Below are 27,262 nucleotides of genomic sequence, written 5' to 3' on the forward strand. Positions count from 1 at the left end.
CCTGGATCTTTTATTCAATTCATTCTACTAATATCCAGGATCCAATTTGCTTTCTGAACCTGAATTATCTCATCAGATATCCAGAATCCAATCACTTGTCATCTCGGATCCGTTCTTCGATCCAAGATCGATTTCCACTTTATTCCTGATCCAAGATTCACTTTCTAAATTCATATCTGATCTGGGAGCCATTTCATCTGCTTTATCAAGACCCACGATTCATTTTCCAAAACTCTATCCAGGATCTTTCATCATTTTCAAATGTGGATCAGACTCATGGTTTGAGATCCAGACCCATTTGTCATTTTAAAGCTTTGGATCCATATCCAAATTCAGAACTCTCTCTTTATCCAATTTCAAACCTGGGTCCCAAATTAATTTTCACATTTTCTAAACCCAGTGATTTACATTTGATGCTTTGAAATGCTTTTCAAAAACATCAATTTTCAATGTGTCAGATCTGGATTCGGACTGGATTTCAATTCAGACTTTTATCAAGATCGATTTTCAAAATGGATCTTATATCCAATCCATTTCATCTTGGATGGGACCCACCTAGGTGGCGTCACATTTTGATTTCTTTCTTCATTTTATTTCAGAAGTTTAGTCGTTTTAGGACTCCATTTTCATTTTTAACTTTTGATTTTTATCTTGTGATTTTAACTTTGTTTTAAAAAAACCCTTTTATAATCTTTATTTGAATCTCTTTAAAAACCAATTGTGGGGCCCACATAGGTGGCACCACATTTGGAGTTTTCCAAATCCATTTTGGTCTTTTCGTCAGAATTCCAATTCGGTTAGAATAGGAAAATTCCAAATGTGAATTCAATTAGGACTCTATTCTTGTTTTTAACCCTTTTTAAAAAACCAAATTTGGGGCCCACCTAGGTGGCGCCACATTTGGAGATTTTCAAGTTTATTTAGAGTCTTAACTAGTTTGAAAAGTCAAAGATGGATTTCAATTAGGGTTCAATTAAGAAAATCTCCCATTTTTTTAAAACTCTTTGAATGTTAATCCAAATTCTCTAGAAGCTCTATCTTTAACCCTAAAAATTTATTATAAAAAGGGCTATGGCCTGGACGTTCTGCCTATCTCATGCTCTTCTTCTATCTCACATCTCATCCCTCTCTCCCTTAGGCTTTCTCTCTCCCTTGGCTCCTCTTCCAGCCCAATTCATTCATGAATCTTGATTCTGGCCACACATTAACAACGTTATTTTATGTGAGTATTTTCGTCGATTTGATCTGAATTTTTTATGAGGGTTATATCCATATATTTGCATGAATCTGGCAAAATTTCACGATTTTTGGGTATCTGATGACCCGTTTATAAATTTTAGAAACCGAAACCTGTTTTCTACACCGTCAAAACGCTCTGCAGAATCTGGAGCGATTTGCCGGAGTCATATCTCCCTAACCAGAGATCGTATTTCAGATATGTAAAAAGTGACGTCTTCGTCTGTGTATCTAGTTTATTCTGTGTGATTTTTGTGATTTTTTACGGTAGTTTACTATTTTATTTTCACCCGACAAAAGAATCAACAGGCACAGTTCAGATCTAGGTTCATCTTTTCTGAGCGATATTTCTTTAACCAGAGATCGTATTTTTGATTCGTAAAAAGTGACTGATCCGTCTGTATGTGTAGTTTATGTGGTGTGATTTGTGTGATTTTTTACCGTCGTTTACTGTTTTCTTGAAACCAAAAACCAGAATCTGCTTTTCTTAAATCGCCAAGCCTGAGTGATTTCTCCCTAACCGGAGATGATCTCTCCGATCCGTAAAAGGTGATCTCTCTGTTTACATGTCTAGTTTCTTCTGTGTGATTTTGGTGATTTTTGCAGGTCGTTTGTTATTTTATTTTAACCAAGAATCGGGGTTTGCCTTTCTTGAATCGTTAGGCGTTAGCTAGAATCAAGTGCATCTTGTCGGAATCATATCTCTCTAACCGGAGATTGTTTTTCATATCCGTAAAAAGGGTTGTTTTCATCATCATGTCTAGTTTATTCTTGTCAAATTTCATAAATTTTCATTGATGTTTGATATTTTATTCTGATCTGACACTGTGACAGGTATAGAATAGCATGTTCAATATCCTGTTTTCTTTTTTTGTTTAATATTTGTTTCTTGAATAATCATAAGAATTTATTTTTCGATTATATGTTGTTTTTAGGGTTGTTAATAATGTTCATGTTGATTTTCAAGATTTTTAAAAGTCATTTGATATCTTGTTTAGTTGTTTCTCAAAAACCGAATTCCCGCAGTTCTGTTTTGCTGAAATACGGGCAAAAGGCAATTTTTTTCTATTATTTCATCTTTTTCATGAAAAGTTTTATATTATTAAGATCTGATTATCTTCTTAATCATGTCAGGGTGCTCTTCATCCGATTTGGCATCATTTTGAATTTTTTTGGTCTTCGGATTAAGCGTATTTCAAAGATTTTTTTTCTGAACCCCTGATTTTTAACCTTGTTTTGCAATTAATTCTAATTTTCAAGGGTATTTTGGTCATTTTATCCACAATTCTGAATTTTTAATTTTATAATCAGTTTATTTTTATTACTTGTTTAATCATGCATCATCTATTATGTTATTTTAAGATTTTGATTTTATGAATGCATGGGGAAAAGGCTTATTATGGATAAATATCCCTCAATTTTCAGATTGTTGGATAAATCCCTAAAAGCCTACATATTTCTACTGACATGTTTGTTGATTTTGCAGGAAAGCTCAAAATTGTATTTTCTTTATTTTCCTTCATTTCTTTCTATTTATTTATTATTCAATTATTCAATGTAAGTTGTAATCAAATATAAAAAATAGTGCAAATTTCTTTTTGTGCATAGATTAGAGTTGCATTTGCATATAGTGTATTTTCAATAATTAATTGCTATGGTTGATGATTCATATGCATTTTCTAATTCTACAATGGTAAAATATGAATGACACGTGCACCTTCTTCTAAGAAGTTAATAAACTTAGTGGAGTTCGTATTTGTAGCCATAGTCAGAATACGAACGAAACTCAGATTTATCTTCTTTTAAGTTACAAACAACCTACACTCTTAGGCTATCTTCAAAAATCATTCGTATTTCCAACATTTTTATTTCAAAAACCCTTCTTTTAAAATTTAATGGGATATATTCAAAACATATTCGTGGCCATAGTCAGGGACATGTAGCGAATTTATTTCGTTCAAATTCTATAAGGCACAAAAAACCCTTTTATACAAAATAAATTTCTGAAACAAAGGGGGATTTCTCAATGATTTTTCTAAAGTCTTTTTTCAGAAAAGAGTTTTGATAAAATAGCATTCATGCACCACTTAGAAAAAGGTTTGCATCATTTAGACTAAGGTCACACGCCCAATCTTTCTTTAGAAAAATCGATTTTCTCAAAATATATATTTTTCAAAAGTATTTTTCAATAATTCCAAGCATGCATCATGTTTTCAATCAATATTTTTCAAAAATCATAGCACATGTATTATTCTTTGTGCATTCTAGGACTTAGAATAATTTTTCAGACAGTTAAGCATGCAAGGCACAATATTCGATCCTTAGTTCGATTACTCCTGGTTATGGTGCCAAGAATGATTGAAACTCGTACCGACGTGCGAGTCCCATTCTCTCTCAATTTTCTCATATTTTTCAAAACGAAGGCGAGTTTTTCTTTAATCTTTTCAAAAGGTCAATTTGAAAGCGAAAGTAAAATTTTGCATGATAACAAGCAACTAAAATGCTCTTATTCTAGAACTTCGTAGGTTTGAGAAAGGTATGACTCGGTTCCCATTGCAACCTCTCGCCATTGCACGTGAGTTCACTCACTTCCTGAAAAACATTAAAAATTCATAGGGTCAGACAAAACTTGTCTCAATAGGGTAGAGCTATACTAAACATGTAATCTAGAATTCATAAGCAGGAATTGCTTCAGATTTTCATGTATTTAATAAATCAATTACGATAAAGTTCAACAAGTATTACAAATATCTTAAGTAAGCATGTAATTGCAAAAGTTAACATTTCATTCAACTTAAACAAGTAAAAATGCATGAACAGTAAAAAATGCATGTACTTACCAATGCAGAAGCCTTTCATATGTATGGACTGATTCTTATCTTTAATTATCTTTTCTTTCTGGTATGATGCATGTCATGTCTTTCTAGTGCATACATACTTAGGTTTCTCTTCTTAACCTTATGGGTACAAACACTGGCATATACCTGGATCAGGGTCGTGGCGTAAGCACTATTTTCATACATAGGTCGCTTTGGCTTAGTCGGGCACCTTTCACCACTATCGGGTAAGGGATGACAAGTGCGAGAGAAGCTCCCAACACCACCATCCCGATGCATCGAACTTGCACTCATGAGTTTCTTTCCCTTACGTTGCAGTCTATTGCAGAGGGTTTCCCTTATCTTCGTGGTTGGGGAGGAGCAACCTTTCCGTGCTCAAAGACATATTCTCACGAAGACATTTGTACCGCTTGCCCTCTTCTTGCAAGCCCTTAATTTAGTGTTACATGTTTCATTTATTTACATTAAATATCTTACATGCAACTCTATATCAGAATCCATCAAAGATGATTCAGCTACTTCGGGAACAATAGATGCAAGTTTAGAATATTGCATTCGATAACATGCTCATATTTCTTACTTTACAAACATGTGCACATATATATAAACAATATGATAAACTTTCATAACTTTGCATGCACAACATCAAATACAATTAAGCATCCACACATGTTTGTGCAAACTCGGATCTCTGTTACCTGTTTTTGGAAAACCCACTGAAAATTATAGAACCCGAATTACACTCTCCCAAGTTTACTGTGAATGCCCCTATGTTTCAGAAAAACAATCCAAGAAATATAACTGAAAAAATTGATATAATAAAATCAAGAAAAATTTATGACTAAACCCTGTTTAGGAAAAATATAAGACACATCTTGTCATCTGCAGAAATTTATCCCGGTTTGGTGTATTTCTCCAGGCCTATAGATGAATCTTTTCATAAAACCCTTTTTATAGAATCATCTTATACAGGTTAGCTTTCACCCAAAATGTTCTTAATTTATTTTGATCAGTCTTGGTTTGTTCTTTACGATGATAAAAAACGTGGGTGAGAATAGTCCTGTAGACAAGGCAGAAAACCTGTGCTTTGTTTACAATCATAAAAAACGTGGGTCGGAACAGTCCTGCAAACAGGGCAAAAAACCTGTGCTCTGTTGCAATGGTGTTTCGGCCTCAATACTAATCCAAACAAAGCGAAACAAGATTCTAAATTCAAGCCCTGGATGTGTAGACCACTCCAGTATTTTTATTTTACTTTATTGACTTCATTTTAATGGATATATTGATTTGTTTTTAAAACATGTCGGGATAAAAAACGAGGGCAGGAAAGCCAAAATTCAAACTCATGCAAGATTCTTGAAGCAAGAACAAGATTTAAGGTAAAAATCTATACAATCACGATTTTTTATGCTCTAAACATTGTTACATCATCATATAATGCATATTTGATCAGATTCATGCTAATCTTGCTAAAACAATAACATACATCATCCAAGAATCACAAAATCTTCAAAAATAACTCAAATATGATTTCATCTATGCAAAAATCACAAGAAACCCTAAACAATTATGAAAACATGGATTATTTATGCAATAACATGTTTAATCATGCTAAACATTAAATAATTCATCATACATGCTTAGACCAACTTTCTTTATCAAAAATATCAAAACCCTAAAGACGTTTTTTGCCAAAACCTTCTTTAAAAGAATTTTTTGCATACAAGAGCATGGATTTATGCATATAATGAATTTTCAGAACTTATAAAACTTATATTTCATCAATAAAACCTAATATTAACCTATTAAACATGCTGGAACAAATAAGATCTAACAAATAACAAGAAAAAACCTTTTCCCAAATTTGCGAAAAGTCCAACTCTGTCCGACTGTTAGAGGAGCTGCAGAAAATTTTTTCAATCAGTGGTCAGAGTTGAATTTTTCACAATTTGTAAAAAATTTTGTCAGCTTTCCAATGCCACAAATCGTTCCTAAAAATTCATCTGTACGAGGGAGTTATAAACATTTTGGTACAGACCTAGACTTTTCTATTCCGACTGTCACAGATTCGTGCTCAATCCATGAACAAAGCTCAAAATTTCACCGTAAATGCAAAATTTTGTTAGCTTTTCAACGCAACAAATTGCTTGGTAAAACTTTTCCGGACGAGCAAGATACGAGCGATTTATCGACCCAAAAATACATAATTACCAAAAGAAATTATGAGAAACCCGGTAATACAAAACAGATCTTCATCAAGGAAATTACTATTATACCCTTATACATATTATAAAATCGTATATATATATATTTCTAACCCTAACGTAAAACCCTTTCTCGAATCTCTCCACTCTCCTTCCTCTAACAAGTCGTGTGAGCTCGCATTTCTCTCATCTCCCTCTCCTTCCTCTAACGACGGAAGGTAGTAGCGGCGGAAGGACTGGCGAAACAGGGCATCACCCCGCCTCGCCCCGTTTGGACAAAGGATGGAGGTGATGAACCGGGGATGGAGGGCAAATTTTTGAGATGGGGCAGGGTTGGAGACCTTGTCCCCACCTCCACCCCGGTTCGCTGCCATCCCTAGCCTCGAACCAATAAAACCAACAGAGCATATTGCCATCCAATTTTGCGATGGCTTCGTCTACTCGGGATTCCCAGGTGTGTTGTGACACAAGAAATAGTGGTTGGCTTTGTAAAGCCATTTCCGAGGGCTATATACCCACTTCGCACCCAAGTTTTTTTAAAGTTCCGCATCCACACCCGTATCCACACCTATGTGACATAGGATCTCAATTATATGCCTATGTTTCCTTTCGCCCAAACTATTTTGTTAAGGCATATTTGCACATGATCTTTAGTGTAAAATGTCATGATTTTTTAAATAATTTTTAGGTTATTTGACATAAATTCTCCTCCTGAATTAGAACGAAAAATAAAAATATTGGTTTTAAGAAGATTTCTAACAAAATTATGAATTTTTTTTAAAGTTTCAAAAACCTCATATTTGTACCTAAGAAAGTAAATCCAAGTGAAATGAGAGTAATCATCCATAAAAATCACATAATAAGTGTATCTTTCCTTAGAAGCAACATGAGCAGGACCCCATACATCCAAATGAATTAATTTAAGTGGTTTGGAAGCAAAAAAAGGTTATCTCTTGATAACGAATTGCCTTCATTTTCTCAAGAATGTAGTCAAAACATTGAATTTTTTCATTACAAAATTTTCTCAAGTGACCTAGTCTTTGATACCACAAAAAAATATCCAACTTTTGTCCATTGAGACAAAAAGTATCTTTGGAAATGATCAACCAGTTCATGTAGTAGAGATCTCCTTCTCCATGCCCTTCCCCAATTTGCTTCCCATATTGGAGATCCGGGAGGTGAGGAAGAGGGGACTGGGGCATCAATAATAGAGGATGGGCTTTTTAAGGAGCGATTGAAGAGCTTCCACTAGTTGGGACAAAGACATGCTTCCAACAGATTTTAGATCTCTATTGGTAGTGTATTTGTCTTCTTGAGAAGCTGCTAGAGTAGCTACTCTTTTCTCATCTTTCCCTTGAATTCAGAGCAATAAGGCTCGATGTGCCTCAGTTCTCCACAGTTATGACCAATGATTTTGTTCTTTCTTCCATCATTTCTCTGATCGTTGCTCCATTGCCTCCCAAAGTTATTTCTATTGATATGAGAAGGCTTGTAAAAGTGAGTGTTGGCACTGAGTCAAGAAGCCGCCAACACATTGTCTTTGGTCATTTACCAAATAGCCCCTATAAAAAAGGAAAGGGAAAAGGAAAATAATATAAAAAATAAAGAAAAGACAAATGTGCCCCTAACGGGCACAGTCTATTACAGTTGACTGAAAAGACAAATGTGCCCCTTAATGGGCATAATCTATTACGAGATGATGAAAATACCCCTAATGGGTATTACCTATTACACCTTTGTAAATACATATATCAATATATATATATACATATATATATATATATATATATATATATATATATATATATATATATATATATACAGCAATAGAAATATACCTGACCCATCCCTTTCTGACCCCGTACCCGATGGACCTTTTTTTTTCAAAAATCCGACCTTACGGATGTGTCCTACGTGCTTGTTTTCATAGGAATAGACCTTTGGATCATGCATTTTGGATGAAAAAAATGGTTTTTGGAGCCTCGTCAGTTTAAAAAAATTGTAGACCATTGATTTTGGAACCTTATAAAAAACCTATCCACGCATCGGAATCAAATGATCCAAGACCTGATTCCTATGAAAACAAGTACGTAGAACACATCTGTAAGGTTAGAATTTCGAAAAAACATCAAATTTTTTGAAAAAACCCTATCTGGTACGGTCGGGCATGGATGGGGTCAGGTATCTTCCCATTTTCCACACACACACACACACACACACACACACACACACACACACATATATATATATATATATATATATATATATATATATATATATACTTTAACGGCTGCACCCTCACATATCATACTTGCATATGATACACCTTTGGAATTCCTTAAGAATGTAGTGCATCATGGTGTAACATTTACAGCCATAAATTGTATATTTCATGATATTAATAAATGTCTATGCATTGATACTTAGATTTTTATTTCAGATATCTTCTTTTAAAAAAGGTTGAAACTTGAGTTACATGCATCAACGTGTTTCACCTTGTGCCCTTTAAGGCATGATGATATTGTTTTTTCTAATGCATTTAAGTCGAGCTAAGCTTATCTGCTTCTCTTTGGATCTTATTTCAGGATGGCACATATACTTTTGGTTGTCATTTCTGCCACTGATTGTAAGTTTTGTGGATCTAATATATTAATCTCTAGCAGTGGTCAAGTCATTAATGTTTCTGAATGCACATTTTCAAGGTTCCATACTTTAAAATATTATGTATTTTATAGTTACTTCTAGGATAATAAGATTGGATTATCATCAGATCACTAAGCTGATATTCTTGAAGTTTTCTTATCTTTAATTATGTCCTATTATTTTTTTATCTGATTCCATTTTGTTATTATGAATCCGCACTGCGAATTGGATACTTTCTTTTTTAGGCAAATAAAAGGTAAGCATTATAAGAAAAGAGGAAACTAGTACAAGAGTGCACGATGTAATCACTCTACTTTGAACTAATTGTGATTTGCACTTAGTTCAATGATGGAACACTTGAGACAGAATCTAGTTATGTAGAAGGATTGTGAGGATATTGCATTCATGATTCCAGTTGTGATTGACAATTGACTATTGGGGTTAGGGGCTGCTGAGGGTGCAGTGGCACAACAAAATGGTGAAACTCTGGGAGGCGATGATGGTGCAAGGATGTTATTTATTGACCTGGTTCAGTGTTTGGTTGTTTAACATCCTTTTCTTTTTGAAGGAGAGATCATTTGTTTATCTAAGGGTGAATGGTTCTCCCTAGTAAAATTTTCTGTTATGACTTCTTAGATATTGCTTTTGGTTGTAATTGGTTGATCCAATATCTTGTTAGGTTTATTTTCATGATATATTGGAAATGACTTTTACTTGTGAAATGGGCTGTACAACCTTGGAATAAGAAACCAATGTTGAGAAGTGTAATATGAGCTTTACTATTCTGTGTGCTACCTCTTCCTATGTACATGTGATTATTTACAGGCGTACTATTGTATTTTTGGCTCAGTTAGTTGTAGGGTTGTAGAGTCAACCATTTTTGTCTTGTATTGCCATAGAGGGGTTGACCCTCATATATTGTTGTATCCATTCATTTTGTAATTCAATGAAGTTTCTTTGGAGTGTTATATCTGTTAAATTATGTAATCAATCATGTAATGTTATATATATATATATATATATATATTTTTATATATATATAAGGAAATACATATACATATATTGATATATATGTATATGTATCTACTTATTTTATATATATATATATATATATATATATATATATATATATATATATATATATAAGAGTGACACATTTTAACACCCCCCCTCAAACTTAGGGCGCGATGACCGAAAGTTTACCAAGAAGAAAATGAAATCTGGGGGAACATAACGCCTTTGTGAAGAAATCTGCTAACTGGTATTCTGAAGTCACGTAAGGAAGCTCTATGACTTTCTGCAAGTAGGCCTCTCTGACATAATGGCAGTCTATCTCAATATGCTTGGTACGTTCATGAAACATGTGATTTTTAGCAATATGAATTGCACTTTTGTTGTCACAACACAATCTTGTAGGTCCTTGAATTTGCACCCCCATGTCCTTCAATAGTTGATGAATCCACACGATCTCCATAGTTATAGAAGCCATGGCCCGATATTCTGCTTCTGTTGAAGAAAGAGACACTTTCTGTTGTTTTTTGCACCTCCACGTGATTAGAGATTCACCAAAAAAGGTACAAAATCCAGTAGTGGAGTGACGGTTATTTGGGTCACCTCCTTAATCAGAGTCAGTATATGCAATCAATTCTAAATTAGTGGATAAGAAATAAATACTCCCTTGTTTACTGTGCCTTTTATGTATCTAATAATACAAAGGACAACACTCATATGAACCGAGGTGGGGGCATGCTGGAATTGACTTACGGTATGAATGACGTGAGATATGTCGGGCCTTGTAATACTAAGATACATAAGAGACCCCACAAGTTGCCGATAAGGAGTAGGGTTATCCAGAGGGACCCCATCATCAATCTTCATTTTAGAGCCCACAACTTCAGGAGTCTCGCAAATTTTCTCATCTGACATTTCAAACTTTTCCTTCAGTGTGGATTTGATATTTCTGATACCTTTAGCATCACTACCTGTAATAAGCATGTTATCAACATATAACAACAAAATCACAATTCATCGTTAGATCTTTTGATAAAAAGAGCCGTGTCAGTATAACAAGAAATGAATCATGTTTCAATCATTATTTCGTTGAATCGATCGTACCAAGCTTTTGGAGCTTGCTTTAAGCCATATAAGGCTTTCCTTAGGCGGAGGACTTTACCCTTAGGAACATTCATGCCAGGAGGAGCTTCCATGTAGACTTCTTCGTTTAGGTTTCCATTCAAAAACGCATTCTTAACATCCATTTGATATATGTTCTATTTTCTAATAGATGCAATAGTAATTAAACATCTCACAGTGACCATTATAGCCACAGGAGCGAATGTTTCATCGTAATCAATACCATACTCCTGACTGTACCCTTTTGCAACAAGTCTAGCTTTGTATCTTTCAAGAGTCTCATCGCTCTTGGTTTTAACTTTGAAGACCCATCTACATCCAATTGCCTTCTTTCCTTTAGGAAGACATTGAAATTCCCAAGTTTTGGCTCGGTTAAGAGCACTAAGCTCAGTTTCCATAGCATCTCTCCATTCTAATTTCTCTTGAGCTTCTTCGAAGCTCCTAGGTTCTTCATATGAATGTATGGCACTAAGACAAGCTCTATGTTTTGGAGAAAAAGATTCGTAAGATATAAATCTAGATGGGTTCCTTCTGGGTCTCTCTGTTCTTCGTAAGTTGCTAGATTGGGTAGACTCACTAAGATCACTATATCTTTCCATGGCACTTCTAAAGGAATCTCTATCCCTATGTGAATAAGTAATTGGTTCACTCACTATTCCTTCTATAGGTTGAACAGACACAAGAATTCTATCATTTGTTTGTTCAACAAACACAGGCATTTCATTCTCAAAGTTTGTTTGATCGTCACTGAAATCATCGTTCTTATCTAATAATTCAAATAAATGAATAATCAATATTATTAGGAGTTTTGTCTTTCTCAAAACCACTTTCATTTTCCAAAAAGGTTACATTTCTTAACACATAAAGCTTAGCATTTTGAAAATCATAACATCTAAATCCTTTTTGGGTTTCTGAATAACCAAGGAAAGCACAAGGAATGGCTTTGGGGGATAACTTGTCATTTTTATTGGTAAGAACGAAACATTTACAACCAAAAATTCGTAATCTGTTGTAATCAGGTTCTTTTTGGAATAAGACTTCAAAAGGAGATTTTTGGGTTAAGGTTTTGGATGGAAGACGATTTATTAAATAGACAGAGGCCAAAGCAGCTTCAGCCCAAAATCTTTTTGGAATTCTTTGAGAGATTAGTAAGGTTCTTGTAGTTTCAATGACATGCATGTGTTTTCTTTCGGCTAAACCATTTTGTTGAGGGGTTTTGGGACAAGACCTTTGATATATAATCCCATTTTCCTCAATATATCTTATAAAATCATTTGAGAGATACTGTCCTTCGGAATCGGTTCTAAAGACTTGCAATTTTCCATTGAATTGAGTTTGAATCATAGCATGAAAATTCTTAAAAGTGGAGAAAACTTCATGCTTATGTCGAAGAAAATATATCCAATTATATCTTGAATAATCATCAACATAAATAACATAATATGAAAAACCTCCCTTAGAGACAACGGGAGCGGGTCCCTATACATTCGAATGCACAATTTCATAAGGTAGTTGAAAAAGTTGATCTTGATCCAAAAGGTAAGCTTCTCATTTTTCCTAAAATGCAATCATTACAATTGAAGTTCTCCTTACATAGAGTTTTAGTAAACTGAATATGAGAAAGTTTGTCAATATTTGGATGCCCAAGACGTTTATGCCAAACATTTATATCTTTATGTTGGGCAATGTTACAAAAAGATGGTTTCGGAATTTGAAGAAACTCCATAAAGTAGAGATCACCCTTTCTAGAGCCTTCCCCAATCAACTTTCCGGACTGGCGATCCTGTATCCAACATTTATGAGATGAGAATTTGATGTCACACCCATAATCCGAAAGTTGAGAGACGGAAAGTAAGTTTAAATTCAATTTTGGGATAAATCTAACTTTAGGAATAGAAAAATCTTGTTTTTCAAAATCACTGGTTCCTTTGATTTCAAGAGAAGCCCCATCCAGAATAGGTACAAAGGATTGTAAAATATTTTTAGAATAATTGGACAAGGCAAGTGCATTCAAAGTCATGTGAAAGGATGCTCCTGAATTTAAGAGCCAAAGAATTTTACCTAGAGGTGAAGAGGACATAGCGGCTCTAGAGATGGATCCTTTAATCAATGGTTGAAGTGCTTCAACAATTTGTTGGAGAGAAAGAGATCCATTTGATGAGGATGGCCGCTCTTCCGGTTGAGAGGTGGTAGCCATTGCAAGCAATTTCTTCCATTTAGGGCAAATAGGCTTTATATGCCCTGGTTCTTTACAAAAATGACAATGAAGCTTGCTATAGTCTCTCTTGCCATATTGCCCATTTCCTCCTTGATATTGATTCTTGAAATGATGAGGTTTGTAGGTTTTTACAGTGTTCCCCAGTCTTGACACCGCATAAGCTCCTTCATCTTCATTTTTAGAAGCGACGACTAACATATTTTGATTGGTTCTATTCATTCCCAATCTAGTTTTTTCTCCGCTTAATTTAGTTAAAACATCTTCTAAAGGAGGGGAAGAGAAGGAAGATAAAAGAGAGGATCTAGATTGCTCAAACTCGGGTCTAAGCCCATTTAAAAAATTAAAGAAATGATCTTCTTGAAGTTGTTTTTGCCTTAGCTCAATCGCCTCTCCACTCCACTTTGGTTCGAGGAGGTCAATTCTCCTTGTTAGAGAGTCAAAGCCTTCTTTTGAAGATAATATTTATGGGATAAATCTCTTGACGTATACATCCGTTCAAGATATTCCCATACTTGATATGCCTTCTTAAACTTCAAAATATTGGCATTGATTTTAGTTTCAACGGAAGAGAAAAACCATGAAAGAATTTTGTAGTTTTTCATTTCCCATTCTTCATGCTTCTTATTATATTCTTCAAAAGCCCTCTCTCTTTCTTCACCTTCAAGGACCTTAATCTCTCCTTTCTCAACAATAGTAACTTTAGGTTCGGGTTCGTGTATAGTTCCTTGAACATATCCCCAAAGACCCTTCCCTTTGATATGGGCCTCCATATTCCCAGCCCAAACTTGATAATTTGCTCCATTCAATTTGAAGCCAAGAGAGAAGTGTGAATCCTTTTCATCCATTAGAGAGAATAGAAAGAGAGATAAATGCGTACCACAATACGAAATGAATTCCTACTTGATGTAGGATGCTTCTAAAATATTGATTGAAGAATAGAGTGTTCACTCCAACCACCACAACTTGATGGCACGCTTTTCGAGGTGCTCCAACAAAGAGAAAAAGTGCACGATCTTCTTTTCTTTTGAACCTTGCTCTGATACCATGTAAAAATACCTTCGAAGATGTGCACTATAAGCACCAACACCGTAAAAGAATATGTGTTCACACACCAAGAACACTAGAACAAAAATACCAAAAAGGTACAAAGGGGACACCCACAAATGCATAAGTTGAATTAATAAGAGAGGGTGAGCACTAAAGACTCCCACAAGAATACATCTTAAAGGGGGGGAAGCTCCCTATTTATAATACAAGAGGAGACCAAGTGGGAGGGGCTCCTACTAGATGTTGGAGCCCCTCCAACGGCTAGAATTCTAGCTGTTGGAGGGGGTCCAACGTCTACCCCCTCCCACTTTGACTTAGTCAAAGCAATAAAAAAAGAAAAAAGAAAAAAGAAAAAATAGAAAAAGAAAAATAATAAAAATTATATGCATGTTCACAATTATGAAGATGCGTAAAAAGGGAAAATGATGAAAATGCCCCTAGGGCTTACAAAATAGAAATATATATATATATATATATATATATATATATATATATAAGAGTGACACATTTTAACAATTTCTAGGGGCTTATCTTCATTCTACACGTGAATCTTGGCCAAATGAGCCAAATGGACTGCTAACGACACATAGTGCTAATGGCACTATAGAGTGTTAGCAGTTTTTAACAACAATCCCTAGTTTTTGTTAGCAACAGGCTAAGACATGCCCGACATGTTAACTTCTTTTTGCTATAACTTCCTATCTGGAATGTCAGATCAAGGTGGCTTGGTGCGTTGGAAAGCTAACATATTCTACTTTAATTCATCTTTTAAGTGCAAACCAAATTCGATTGTTTTAATGGTTAAAAATGCACTCCAAGTGGGCCCTACCTGAAAAACAGGATTTTTACTGAACAAGTCACCTTATTTTGGTCATAACTCTCTACTCTGATGTTGTATTTGTTAAAATATGGGTTGTTATATATATATTGTTAATGTAAACTGAAATATCCCTTAGGGGTATTTTGGTCATTTTACACATATAATAGGTGTCAGCCTTGTGGAGGCTGTTTTATCTTTCTTTTTCAATTTCTTTCTTATTAGTTTTTTATATTTAAATTATAATATAGCTGTTGAGGCAGCCCAACTGGTCGTTGGGCTGCTCCCAATTGTCATAAATATGACTGTTGGGGCCTAGTCGAATGGCAATTTGCGCCTCCATTCTCTCCCTTTTGTATTATAAATAAGGTTTTTCCCCTTGTATTTTATCAATGCTTTCTTAAGCATTTGTTAATTAAATTTTATAGTTTTTACCTTTTGTGTCTGCCCTTCGTAACTATTATGTGCATGTGTTGTGCTATTGAGTTTATTCTCATTTTGTGATTGTATTATCCCTTGGTGGATTAGTGCTTACGCACTTCTTTTGTATGCTTGTTGAACCTTATTAGGTTTATTGTATTTTTGCTTGTTTCATTACATGGTATCAAAAGTATACGATTCTTGGGATTGTGTAAAGCTTCTTCAAAGATCATGATTGCAAAGAAAGGATTTTCCACAAGCCTTGCTTTTCTCACATCAAGATGAGTGAAACAAATCCATGACGGTGGTTGCATTTAAGCTAAACGACTCCAACCATTTGATGTGGGTTGTCGCTATGGAGCACCATATTAAGGGCAAAAAGTTATGGGACATGTGAGTGGTACTACATGTGAACCACAACTCATTCTCACCAAAATAGATGGTGACGAAGAAAGAGAAAGCATTCAAAAATTATCTCATCAAGGTGGAAGATTGGAAAGCCGAAAATACCTAAATTCTCTCTTAGTTCCTTAATAACATGGAACTCAAAATTGTGGCAAGTATAGTTAAATTTAAAAAGGCAAGTGAAACTTGGATTTTTCTCAAGAAAATGTTTATGCAAAAAGATTTTGCATGAAATTTTTTTCTTCAAGAAAAAAATTTGTATCGTTAAACAAGGTGATAGGTGTGTGAGAGATTACTATGGTACCCTCTCACCTCTTTGGGATAAACTAGCATTGTTTGAGCCTAAGTAGGATGGTCCCGCTATTAGGTTGAGGTAAAAGCAACTTGGAGCGGAACACTTGTTTATGTTCCTATTCGGGTTAAGACCCGAGTTTGAGTAAGTTAGGTCCTCCATTTTACATAGGACCACTACCACCTCTCTTAATGATGCTCTTAGAGAGGTGTATTAAGCCGAGACCTACATTGGCATGACTAAAGGAAGTGAGAAGGTTTTCCCCGTGTCAAGGCCCAACAACAATATTAAAGCATATTAACCTCCTCATTTTTGGAAAAAATAACAATGGAGGAAATTATAACAAAGGAGGAGGGAGGGAAGTTATTTTTCACTTTTGCCAAGAGTCGGAACATATCAAATCGGAATGTCCTATACTCAATAAGAATGTAGCAATTGTTGAAAAAACTCTAAAAAAGGGTGATGAAGCTATCATAAAAGGAGGAGATCTTAAGGATTCTATTCATCATCTCACAGAAGCATTACAACTATTCTTTAAGACTTCCTCTATATCTACTTTCGGTGCCACCCTATCTACTTTCTCTCCTCCAGGTATGCTTTCTTAGATTCTTGACTCTGGTGTCTCCTTTCACATGACTCCTTTAGAATCCCTCATATCCGAATGCACAAAATCCTTTTATAATTTTTGTGTTTCTACAACCGAGGAACTAATTTAAAATTAAAAGTATTGGAACCTTTTCAAACATTTCAAAAAAAATTTAAGTACCTAAAGTTAGAGTTGTTCCAAAACTCAATTTAGATTATCAGTTTCTCAAATTTCGAATTATGGGTATGAGGTCTCCTTGTCATCAAAAAAATATTGGGTGCAGGATCGTCAGTCAGGGAAGCTGATTGGGGAATGCAATAGGAGGAAATATCTCTACCACACGGATTTTCTTCATCTTCCTAAAGAATCTTTTCGTAATCTTGTCAAGGAAAAAGATATTTTTGTACGGCATCAAAGATTAGGTCACCCTAATGTATTTAAGTTATCTCTTTTTCCGTTTTTGAAAGACTTGTATTAAAGAATTCATATGTAATGACTATATTCTTGGAAAAATAAAGTCATATCAAAAGTTGTGTATTCGGATGTATGGGAACCGGCTCTGGTCATATCAAAAGTTGGGCTCTCTTATTATGTTATATTCATTGATGATTATACTAGGTATACTTGAATCTATTTCCTTAGGCAAAAATCTGATGTATTCTCATGTTTTAAAGTATTTTACATTATTGTGCAAAACCAATTTTAAACCAAGTAATTTTTCGATTGGACTCAAGGAGAAAATACTTGTCTAATGATTTCAAAAATTATTTGAAAAAAAGAGGGATCTTACATCAAAAATCTTGTTCAAATACCCCTCAATAAAATGGTTTAGTTGAGAGAAAGCATCGTCATATCATTGAAACTACAAGAACTCTTCTTATCTCAAAAAATGTTGTAAAAAAATTGGGCTGAAGGTGCCCTAACTACGGTATATCTTATTAACTGTATGCCTTCATCCTCTTTACAAGACATATCTCCAAGTAAAAAACTTTATTAATCTTTTTCCGATTTAGGTAGACTAAGAATATTTGGATGTAAATGTTTTGTATTTATTGAAAAAAGAGAAATTATCCCCCAAAGTCATTGAATGTGTGTTTCTTGGTTATGCAAATAACCAAAAAGGGTATAATATGCTATGATAAGAAAAATGACAAATTATATATTTCAAAAAATGTAAGTTTTATCGAAAATGAAAATGGTTTTGATTTTTATAAGCCTAAGGATGACCCTGAGTATTTCTTTTTATTTGATTTATTGCCGAAAAGGCCTTTGATGAAATTATACATGTTAATGATGATCTTGATGATATGCATATTAATGACTTTGGTGTTCCCATGGAGGATATCTAGAATCATGATATTCAAATTTATTCCAGAAGAATCGAAGAACACCCTCTATGTGCACTTGATAGGTATTCTCAAGACCAAAGTCTAGGAGAAACTAGCGTTAGGAAATCTAATAGAACTTCTAGACTTCTTGAAAGATTTGTATCATATAAAAAATTTCCACCTAGATATAGAGCTTGTCTTATCTATATATAGAGCTTGTCTTATCTATCCACTCCTTTTATGAACCCTCCACCTACAAAAGGGCCAAAGAAATTCCTAAATGGATCAATGCCATGAATCTAAAGTTAGGAACCCTTGAAAATGCTAAGACCTGGGAAATTAAACCAGTACTTATAGGAAAAATGACTATAGGATGTAGGTGGGTATATAAAGTCAAAACCTAAGAGGATGGATCATTAAAGGGACATAATGCTAGGTTGGTGGCCAAAGGTTATTTTTAAGAGTATGAGATAGACTACGAAGAGACGTTTTCTTCTGTAACTCACATGACTACTGTTAGAACCTATGTCACACGGACTCAGCTAGGGGGTCGACGCACCCGCGTCGACACGCCCCGACACGGGTGCGACTTCGAACACGGGGCGGACTCGGTCAACAAGTGTCAGACTCGGTCAATGCACCTAGGCCGAGTCGGTCCACTTTATAGACTCGGTCAACTTTGACCGAGTCTATAAAGGTCCATATTTGAAATTCATTTTGGACTTGGGTCAGGTCCGGATCTGGACCCGACCCGGATCCGGACTCCACCCGGATCCAAAATGTTATCGGCGTCGAGGTCGAACCCTAAAGAGGAGCTTACGATAGGGGGAGGGGCTTACGACAAACCCCTCCCTGTCGATCTTTCCCTCTCCCCCAGCCGTCTGACACTCCTCATCCCCTTCAGTCACGCCGGCAACCGTAGCCGCAGGCGACACCAGCCACCCTCTCTCCCAGCCACCGGTCCTCTCAATCTCAGGTATGCCCTTCTCTTTCTTCCGTTCTTCTTCCTCTTCGTCCGGCAGGGGGCTCCTCCTACCTCGTTCGTGTTTTCCGGCAGGGGGCTGCAAAAATCATAATAATATGCAATATATGCAATGATACCAACATGTTTTCAAATGCACATTCATTCATACCAATTTAACAATGTGCATGAACTACCACAGTCATATGCATGAGCATGAACTCACACACACACACATTAAATACATGCTTCCACCCAATGCACATATACACGTCAAATGCCGGCTCCCATTCATAAAAAAAACATATGAACACTCATGTATTTATTACATGCAAGAACATATCACTTCAAGTGTACAGGTGTCCCTGAGACAACTATGCAATAGTACTTTGATCATGCATAATATATCGAGTCAAGCATGTTAAATTTCCAAGTTCTAGTATGCGTGTAACCAAGGTTTTTACACTAAACCAATATGGAAAATTTAATACATAGCTGCATACATTCATTATATATATATATATGCATATGCACTAGAACAAACTGAAGATAACATAAGACGTAGGCATGTCGAATCCAGTCAAAGCATATTGAAAATTTCACTCCTAATACTTATTGAAATCAAAACATGTTTACACTTATCAAAAACTGAAAATTTATCATGCATTGTTAAGTTTTTTTTTGAAATACATGACCCAACTGCACCCAGCCGACCCAGTCGGCTGGGGTTCGGTTCAGGCCCAGCTGAACCTAATCAGCTGGGTCTGACCCGAGGCAGTCCTGGCAGGGAGCTGCCAGGCCTGCACTAGCCCAGCCGCAGGCTGGACCGGGCCTGGCACGGCCTGGCATGCCCAGCCGAGCCACTCGACTGGGCTGCCAGGTGCCCAGCCAGCACCCTGCTGGGTCTGGGTCAGCCCAACCAGACCCCAGCCATACCTGGCACTCCAGGCCAGGTTCGGCTGGCCTGACAGCCAGCCTACCTGGAAACCCAACAGAAAAAAAAAAAAAAATATATATATATATATATATATATATATATATATATATATATTGATTATTTTGATTTGATTGTTGTTGTTGTATATATATATATTGAAAACATAGGAATACCTTCATGTCAGAAAAATGTTTCAGCATGCATGTACAGGCCGGTTTTTTATCAGATATGGTTAAGTACGTGGACTTGAAAAACAAATAAACATGTACATGCATTTCCACGTTCAGAAATATGAGAAAAATGCAGCCCTATGCATATGGAAAATTCAAGTATACTTTGCGTGAATATTTTCATTGGTTGTTAGCGTGTATTGAAAATATGTATGCTTTCATAAACCTACATGCACTCTAAGACACTTACACATTATGTAAATCATGGAAACCCTAACCATTAAGACACAAGCTCATAATACGCCATTATTATCATGGTTAAAATTTTGTTTTACCATGGAAGATACATATACAGAAATTTACTCTTTAAAAAAAATGCATAAACTCAAAACTACATCCATGAAAATCAATACCTATCAAAAGAAACCTTTACCTAAGCACATCTACTACCAATAAAAATTCTGTTTTAGCATATACAGAATTTTTTTCATGAAAGAATGAAAATAATCAAGAGTACAACCACGGAGGAAGAAATCCATGCATCACACCCTCCATGTGTTTTTGCAAAAACATAGCTGTAAACACTTTTTCCATGGATTTTCATCAAATTATTGCATGAAAATCCAATCTATATCAATTTCTCACTTGATTCAAGAGAGAAAACCCATACTATGAATAAAAATTTGAAGAAAAACGATGGTGGATGTTGAAAAACGTGGGTAAATGATTGGAGATGGCCCAAACTCCTCCGCTTCTTCATTTTTCCTTCCTTTTCCTCACTTTATCTCTCCTCCTCCTTTTTTTCCTTCTCTTTCTCTTTTCTCTCTGTTTTTTGGGGGTCTTTTTATAGGTCCCTGTTATCATCGCAGAATTTTTAACTTTTTGCGAGTCAAACTGACCTTTGAAAAGTTTTTGAAAATAACTCGCCTCCGTTTTAAAATGCGGGAAAATTCCGTAGAATGAGACTCGCCTGTCGGTACGAGGTTCGACCGTTCCTGCCACCTTTAACAGGGGTAATCGAACCAATGATCAATCTACTGCTCTGCTCTATTCAACTTGTCTAAATCATATTCTAATTTCTAAATGCACATAGAATCAGGCATGTGCTATGAATTTTTTGAAAATGCATATTTGAAAACATAATGTTTGCTTTGAATAACTGAAACACTTAGAATAGATATCACATGAAAAATCGTGAATTGGGATTTGAAATGTACTTCTGAGAAAAGTAAAAATCGATTTCTGAAGAAATGTAAGGATTTTGTGAAAATCGATTTTGAGAAATATGAAATAACTTTGAAAAACTTGATTTCTTTGAATTCAAACTTTAAAATTGAAAATATAACTTAGAAAATCGAATTTGGAACTTGAGAAATACTTGAAATATCATTGGCAAATCAATATTTTGAGAAAATCGATTTTTGAATAAGACTTAGGAAATTTTGAAGAACTTGATTTCTTTGACTTGGAATTTGAATTGGAATTGGAAAATTCATGAAATGAATGAATATGATTTTGAGGAATTGAGAAAAACTCTTTGTATTTTAAAAAAATGCAGTGCATTTTGAAGTTAGCCTAAGAGTGTAGGCTTAATGTGGCTAATACGAAGATCATAAATCTAGGTATCATTCATATTCTGACTATGGCCATAAATACGAATTCCACCAAGTTTATAAACTTCATAAAAGCTAGTGTATGTGCCATTCGTGTAGACCATAGTGAATTAATAAAATGTGCATGAATTGGCATACATGGCAGTTATATATCAAAGTTTAAACTATATGAAATGCAAATCCTAATCTATGCAGGAATTTAAATTCTTATTCCAAAGTTTACATTTAATTTACATCACTATTGAAATTTAAATTCATGAAATTAAAATCTTCAATGTATCTGCAAAACTAGAAAACTTTGTTAGTAATGATATGTTGGCTTTTCTAGGTTTATCCGGTAATATCTAGAAATTACTGGATTTTGCTAGATATAAGCCTTTTCCATGATTCCCTTAAATAAAAATTGATAAAATATGAAATAAGATTGAATAAATATGAAAATGAAATTTGAAATTTCGAAATTGGGGTCAAAATGACCAAAATACCCCTAATAACAAAACTATGGCCTTGAAATTAGGGTTTTTAGAAAGATATTTGATAAAATGCAAGTCTTGAGGTTCAAATGAAAATAAATCAAACTAAATATGCTATGACATGATTAAAAATATGAAAATTAGGGTTAGGGATTTCGAAATTTAGGTCGAATGACCAAATTGCCCCCGATAGCAAGACTATGGCCTTGAAATCAGGGTTTTTAGAAAATATTTTGGTAAAACTTAGGTTTTATGCACTAAATGAAATCAAATGAACATTAAATTTAACCTAAAGTATCCTAATATGATTATGAATATGATTAAACCCTAAAAATATATGCTTATACACGAAAATCCAAGAATATCACAAAATTTGTGATTTTTGCAGTGTTTTGGAATTCTTCGGGTGCCCTGTTTTGTAATTCAAGCCATTCAAGCATCAAACGGATTCTAAAAATCCTCAAAATTGGTACCTGCACTTGTGATAACCCTAATATCAAATTAGAATTATAAAAATATTTTTTTTGACATTAAATTAATCCGAAAATAGCATCAAACCCTAAAAATATGCTATTTTGACCTAGTTCACCAACCAGTTTCAGTTTAGGACCCGAACCAGGGGTCAAATTTCCATAGAAATCTATGAAATTTTACAGAGAACAAATAGACAGGAAAACAAAACTTTTCCTTTTTACAGATATGAAAAAACCTTTAAAACCAGGGAGATCCCCATCCGACAATCCGGACTTGAATATATTGATTTTACTTTTGGTCCTAACTGATACTTTCAATTGAAAATTCCGGGATAAATAGCAGCACTCATTCAAAATATTTGAGATTTTAACAGTGAACAGTTGACAGAAAAATAACAATACTCACTTTTTACAGATCATGAATCGGATCTATATTTTGGGATTTACGAATAACACAAGTCTGATTAGGGTTTTGGTAAACCCTAACGAGTTTTAAATTAAAAATCAGAGTTTCTGACAGAGGAAAAATACTAAACAATGGTAAAAAATTCTGAAAATTTCACAGTAGATAGATCTAATCAACATGAATCCATAGCAATTTATAGATCTAAAATCGGATATAGGATGAGAAAAATATCACCACAGCAAGTTACCTTCTTGATTTTAACAACGATTTTAAAGATTTAAAAACCCGACTTGATGTCTGATTTTTCTGACAGGGTTCCCAAAGTCCAAAATCTCTGATTTTTTTACAGTAGTTCATTTACACATCCATGTATCACATATAAAAAAATCAGAAATTAACAACACATATTTCAATCTGAAACATCATGCTCTTTTCTGTTCTAAACTAAAAACACACAGAAATCTAAGAAACTTGAGAAAATATGCATTAATTATTGAAAAACAATAAAACAAACCATAAAACAGTAAATAAAAATTATTTCTATGCTATAGAACGTAAAACAAACATGAATAAACCATAAAAATAAAATAAAATCAGGGAATCAATGGCTGGAATTCAATATTACCTTTAAAACATAGATTTAACCCATTAAAAGGGTAAATCATGTATTTTATTGGTTAAAAATGCAAAAAATCATGCTCAAATCACTTTTAATGGATTAAAATCTCTGTAAAACACACAAAATAGGGTTAGATCACCTTCTTGGACCGTTCTTGATGGTTCTTGAGGTGAAACAATGGTTGAATCTTCATAGGGAGGGGTGTCCAAGGCTAAATTTAGGTTTAAATCATTAAAAACACTAAATAAAATATTAAAAATTGAAGAAATTATTTACCTTGGAGTTGCAGCAATGGAGGAAGGCTGGAGAGGAGAGAGAAGCTCCAAGAATCCAATAGGAGGTGGCTGGAAAAATTGTCCCCCATGGGGCCTCTTTTTATAGAAAATTTTTTAGGTTAAAAAAAATCAAGTTTTCTAAAATTTTTGGACTCTCTAAGGGGGGTGATTTTGGTGTGAGTTTACCTAACTACCCCTAGCCTAGTTTATCCTAATTATTTCCTAATTAACCCCTAGACTATCCTAGAAATCCCCCAAATGTGATACCACTTGGCATTCTCTACATTTGGTTTTTTTTTTTAAAACATCTTTAAAAACCTTTAAAAACACTAGTTTTAAAAACTAAACTTCAAAATGAGTTTTCAAAATGATTTTTAACTCTTCTAAACCCCTAACACTAACCAAGACACTGACTAACCCTAGTCTAGCCCTGACTTACTCGAATATGGCGCCACCCCGAGTGGGCCCTACTTGAGTTTTTCAAAAAGCGATTTTAAAACTTGAAATTGAAGGAGTTTTCAAAAGCAATCTTAAAATTAGAATTCTTGAAATGGCATAGGGTTTTAACCAAGTCATAACTCCTCTGGATATGGTGCCAACTGAGTGGGCCCACATCGAGTTTTGAAGAATTTTTAAATAAACACTAAAAATGGTTTTGAAAAGGGGTTAAAATCAATATTTGAAATTCAAGATTTTTGAAAATAGAGTCTTAAACGAACTGGAACTCTGGGCTAGAGTCCTGGATTTATAGGACTCTGAGATTTTGGGTTTTAAAAGCCAAATGAAGGAGTTTCTGAAAAGATTTAATCGAAAATGGTGAAACAAGTCAGAAAATACTGTCAGGGTTAGACTCCTAACTCAATCAGAACTCTGAAATAGAGTCCTGAATTAACTGGACTCTACAAAATGACCTAATTTTTGAAAACAAATGGAAATAAATGAAAATGGAATAAAAACAGACTTCAAAACAGACTCTTGACTGGACTAGGACTCCGGGACAGAGTCCTGATTGGACTAAAACTCTAGATTTTTTTTGGTATTTTATGAAAAACAAACGAAAGAACAATGTAATCAATGAAAAGTATTGAAATGGAACAGAGTTTTGATTCAACTGAGACTCTGAGGACAGAGTCCTGATTGAACTAGGACTCTCAGATTTTTAGATTTTCTGAGAAAACAAATGAGAGGATTTTGAAAAACAAGTGAAAACAGGATGAAATTGAAGTTTTGGTTCAGAATCCTGATCTAATTAGGACTCTGAGAAAGAGTCCTGATTCAATCAGAACTCTAAGAATTTTGGTTTTCTGATGAGCAAATGATGAAATTTAGGCAAAGCTTTTGAAAACCAGTGAAAGTGAAGTGAGAAAATCAATTTTGGATAGAGTCCTAATTCGATCAGGACTCTGGGGTAGAGTCCTGATTCGATCAGGATTCTGAGATAAAACCTCAGAATTTTAAAATTCTTTGATAAAAGTGTAATAGTTTTGGTAGATTAAAAGATTTCTGAAAGATTCTCTCAAAATTGAAATCAGGATCAGAGTCCTGATCCAACTAGGATTCTCTGAACAGAGTCCTGTTTTGACTCAAACTCTGAGTTTCTGACTCATTTTGAAAGATTTTGAAAGATTTGATTGAAAATGGATAAAATAGCTGTAAAAGATTAGAGTCTCAAATTCAATTGAAACTTTGAAGAAGAGTCCTGATCCGACTGGACTCTTGAAGAAGAGTCCTGATCCAACTAGGACTCTGAGATTTTGGCCAAAACAGAAGATCTTAAAAGGTTCTCTTCAAAAACAAGTAAAAATGTAGTGAAAATTAGAGTTTTGATCCGACTAGGACTCTGGAAAAAGAGTCCTGATCCAACTAGGACTCTAAGATTTTGGCCAAAATGGAGGAAATGGACAAGGGATAGGACCATAACTGGTTCAAAATCAGAATGATGTTTTAAAAAGGTTCAAAAAGATTCAAACTGATGAAAATACAGAGTCCTGATCTAACTAGGACTCTAAAATTTTTTGAGATTTTTGATAAATGAAAGAATCCAGAAGCGACACCACCTAAATGGGCCTCATCTGAGAATTGAAATCAATTGAAATTGAGTTTGAAATGAATCCAGATTGTTTTCTGAGAAAATATTTTGAAATATAAAGTCCTGGGGTTGGAAAATGACAGAATGTTGAGTAAAAACCTAGGTTTTGAAATTGATTTTTGAAAGAAAAAGTTTTAAAACTCAAATTTGGATTAAATTTTGAAAACATGAGTGTTGGATTTCGAAAATGGGATGCAATGCTATGCAATGCAATGAAATGGTATGCCGAATGCATGCAATGATATGCAATGACGCATGAAATGTAAGTAATGGATGAGGGTGAAAATTTGGGGTGTTTGCAGTCCCGTAGGAGAGGTCGCCTTTCCCTTTTTCTCCAGCTCTCTCTAAGAGAGTTTCCAAAAGATGAAACACTCTCTCCCTTTGTTTCCTAATTTTTTTTGAAACTCTTCCAAATGTTGACTTTTTCAAAATTTTGTTAAAAAGAATTCTTAGTCTCTCAAATCCTCTTGAACTCTTCCATAGGTGTTTAAGGGTTCTTTCAAGAGACCTAAACAAACCTCAAAATAAATTTTTGGAATTGCATTAAATTAATTAATTAATTAATATTAAATTACAAATAAATTTTCAAAAGTTTCCAAAAATTAACAAATTAATGTTGGAGGCTTCTTAACATAAATAAACCCCAATTTAAAGGTTTTTGATGAATTTAAAGTTAGAAAAATCATTGGGCATGGATTTGGATCTGGATCCAAGATCCAAATTCATATTCAAAATCCAAATGGGTTTTAAACTGGATCAAATCTATATTAATATGGGTCTGGGATAGGATCCAAATCTATATTAATTTGGATCAAATCCCTCAGATCCGGTCTGATCCAAGTTCGGATCCGAACTGACAAACTGCTCAATTTTTTTTAAAATGTGATTTCCAGGACAATCGTAGCTCGAATTTAGAAAAGTAAAATAGCGTTACACTCAGAATTCTGAGACGCATCCAACGACATATTACACGAATATCAAGAAGGTCCCTCATTATTTGTAAAATTCTAAAGAATTATCTTTTAAGAATAAATAAATAACTTTAAGGATAAAACACTTGAAAATAACTAATAGTCGACT

At 34.5% G+C, this 27,262-nt stretch overlaps 1 protein-coding gene across 2 annotated transcripts in view; it reads left to right on the forward strand.

The window, feature by feature from the left end:
• Positions 1-27,262, forward strand: part of LOC149830745 (MLO-like protein 13) — a 129,340-nt gene that overhangs the window by 80,387 nt on the left and 21,691 nt on the right. For both annotated transcript variants that reach the window (XM_090013460.1, XM_090013461.1), the window contains one exon: positions 8,863-8,903. In XM_090013460.1, coding sequence (XP_089869586.1) covers positions 8,863-8,903 — 41 coding nt within the window. The remainder of the gene's footprint in view (positions 1-8,862; positions 8,904-27,262) is intronic.

The sequence above is a fragment of the Nuphar pumila genome, chromosome 7 (assembly GCF_984573655.1).
Source record: "Nuphar pumila chromosome 7, dmNupPumi1.hap1.1, whole genome shotgun sequence".
In the NCBI taxonomy this organism is placed as follows: Eukaryota; Viridiplantae; Streptophyta; class Magnoliopsida; order Nymphaeales; family Nymphaeaceae; genus Nuphar; species Nuphar pumila.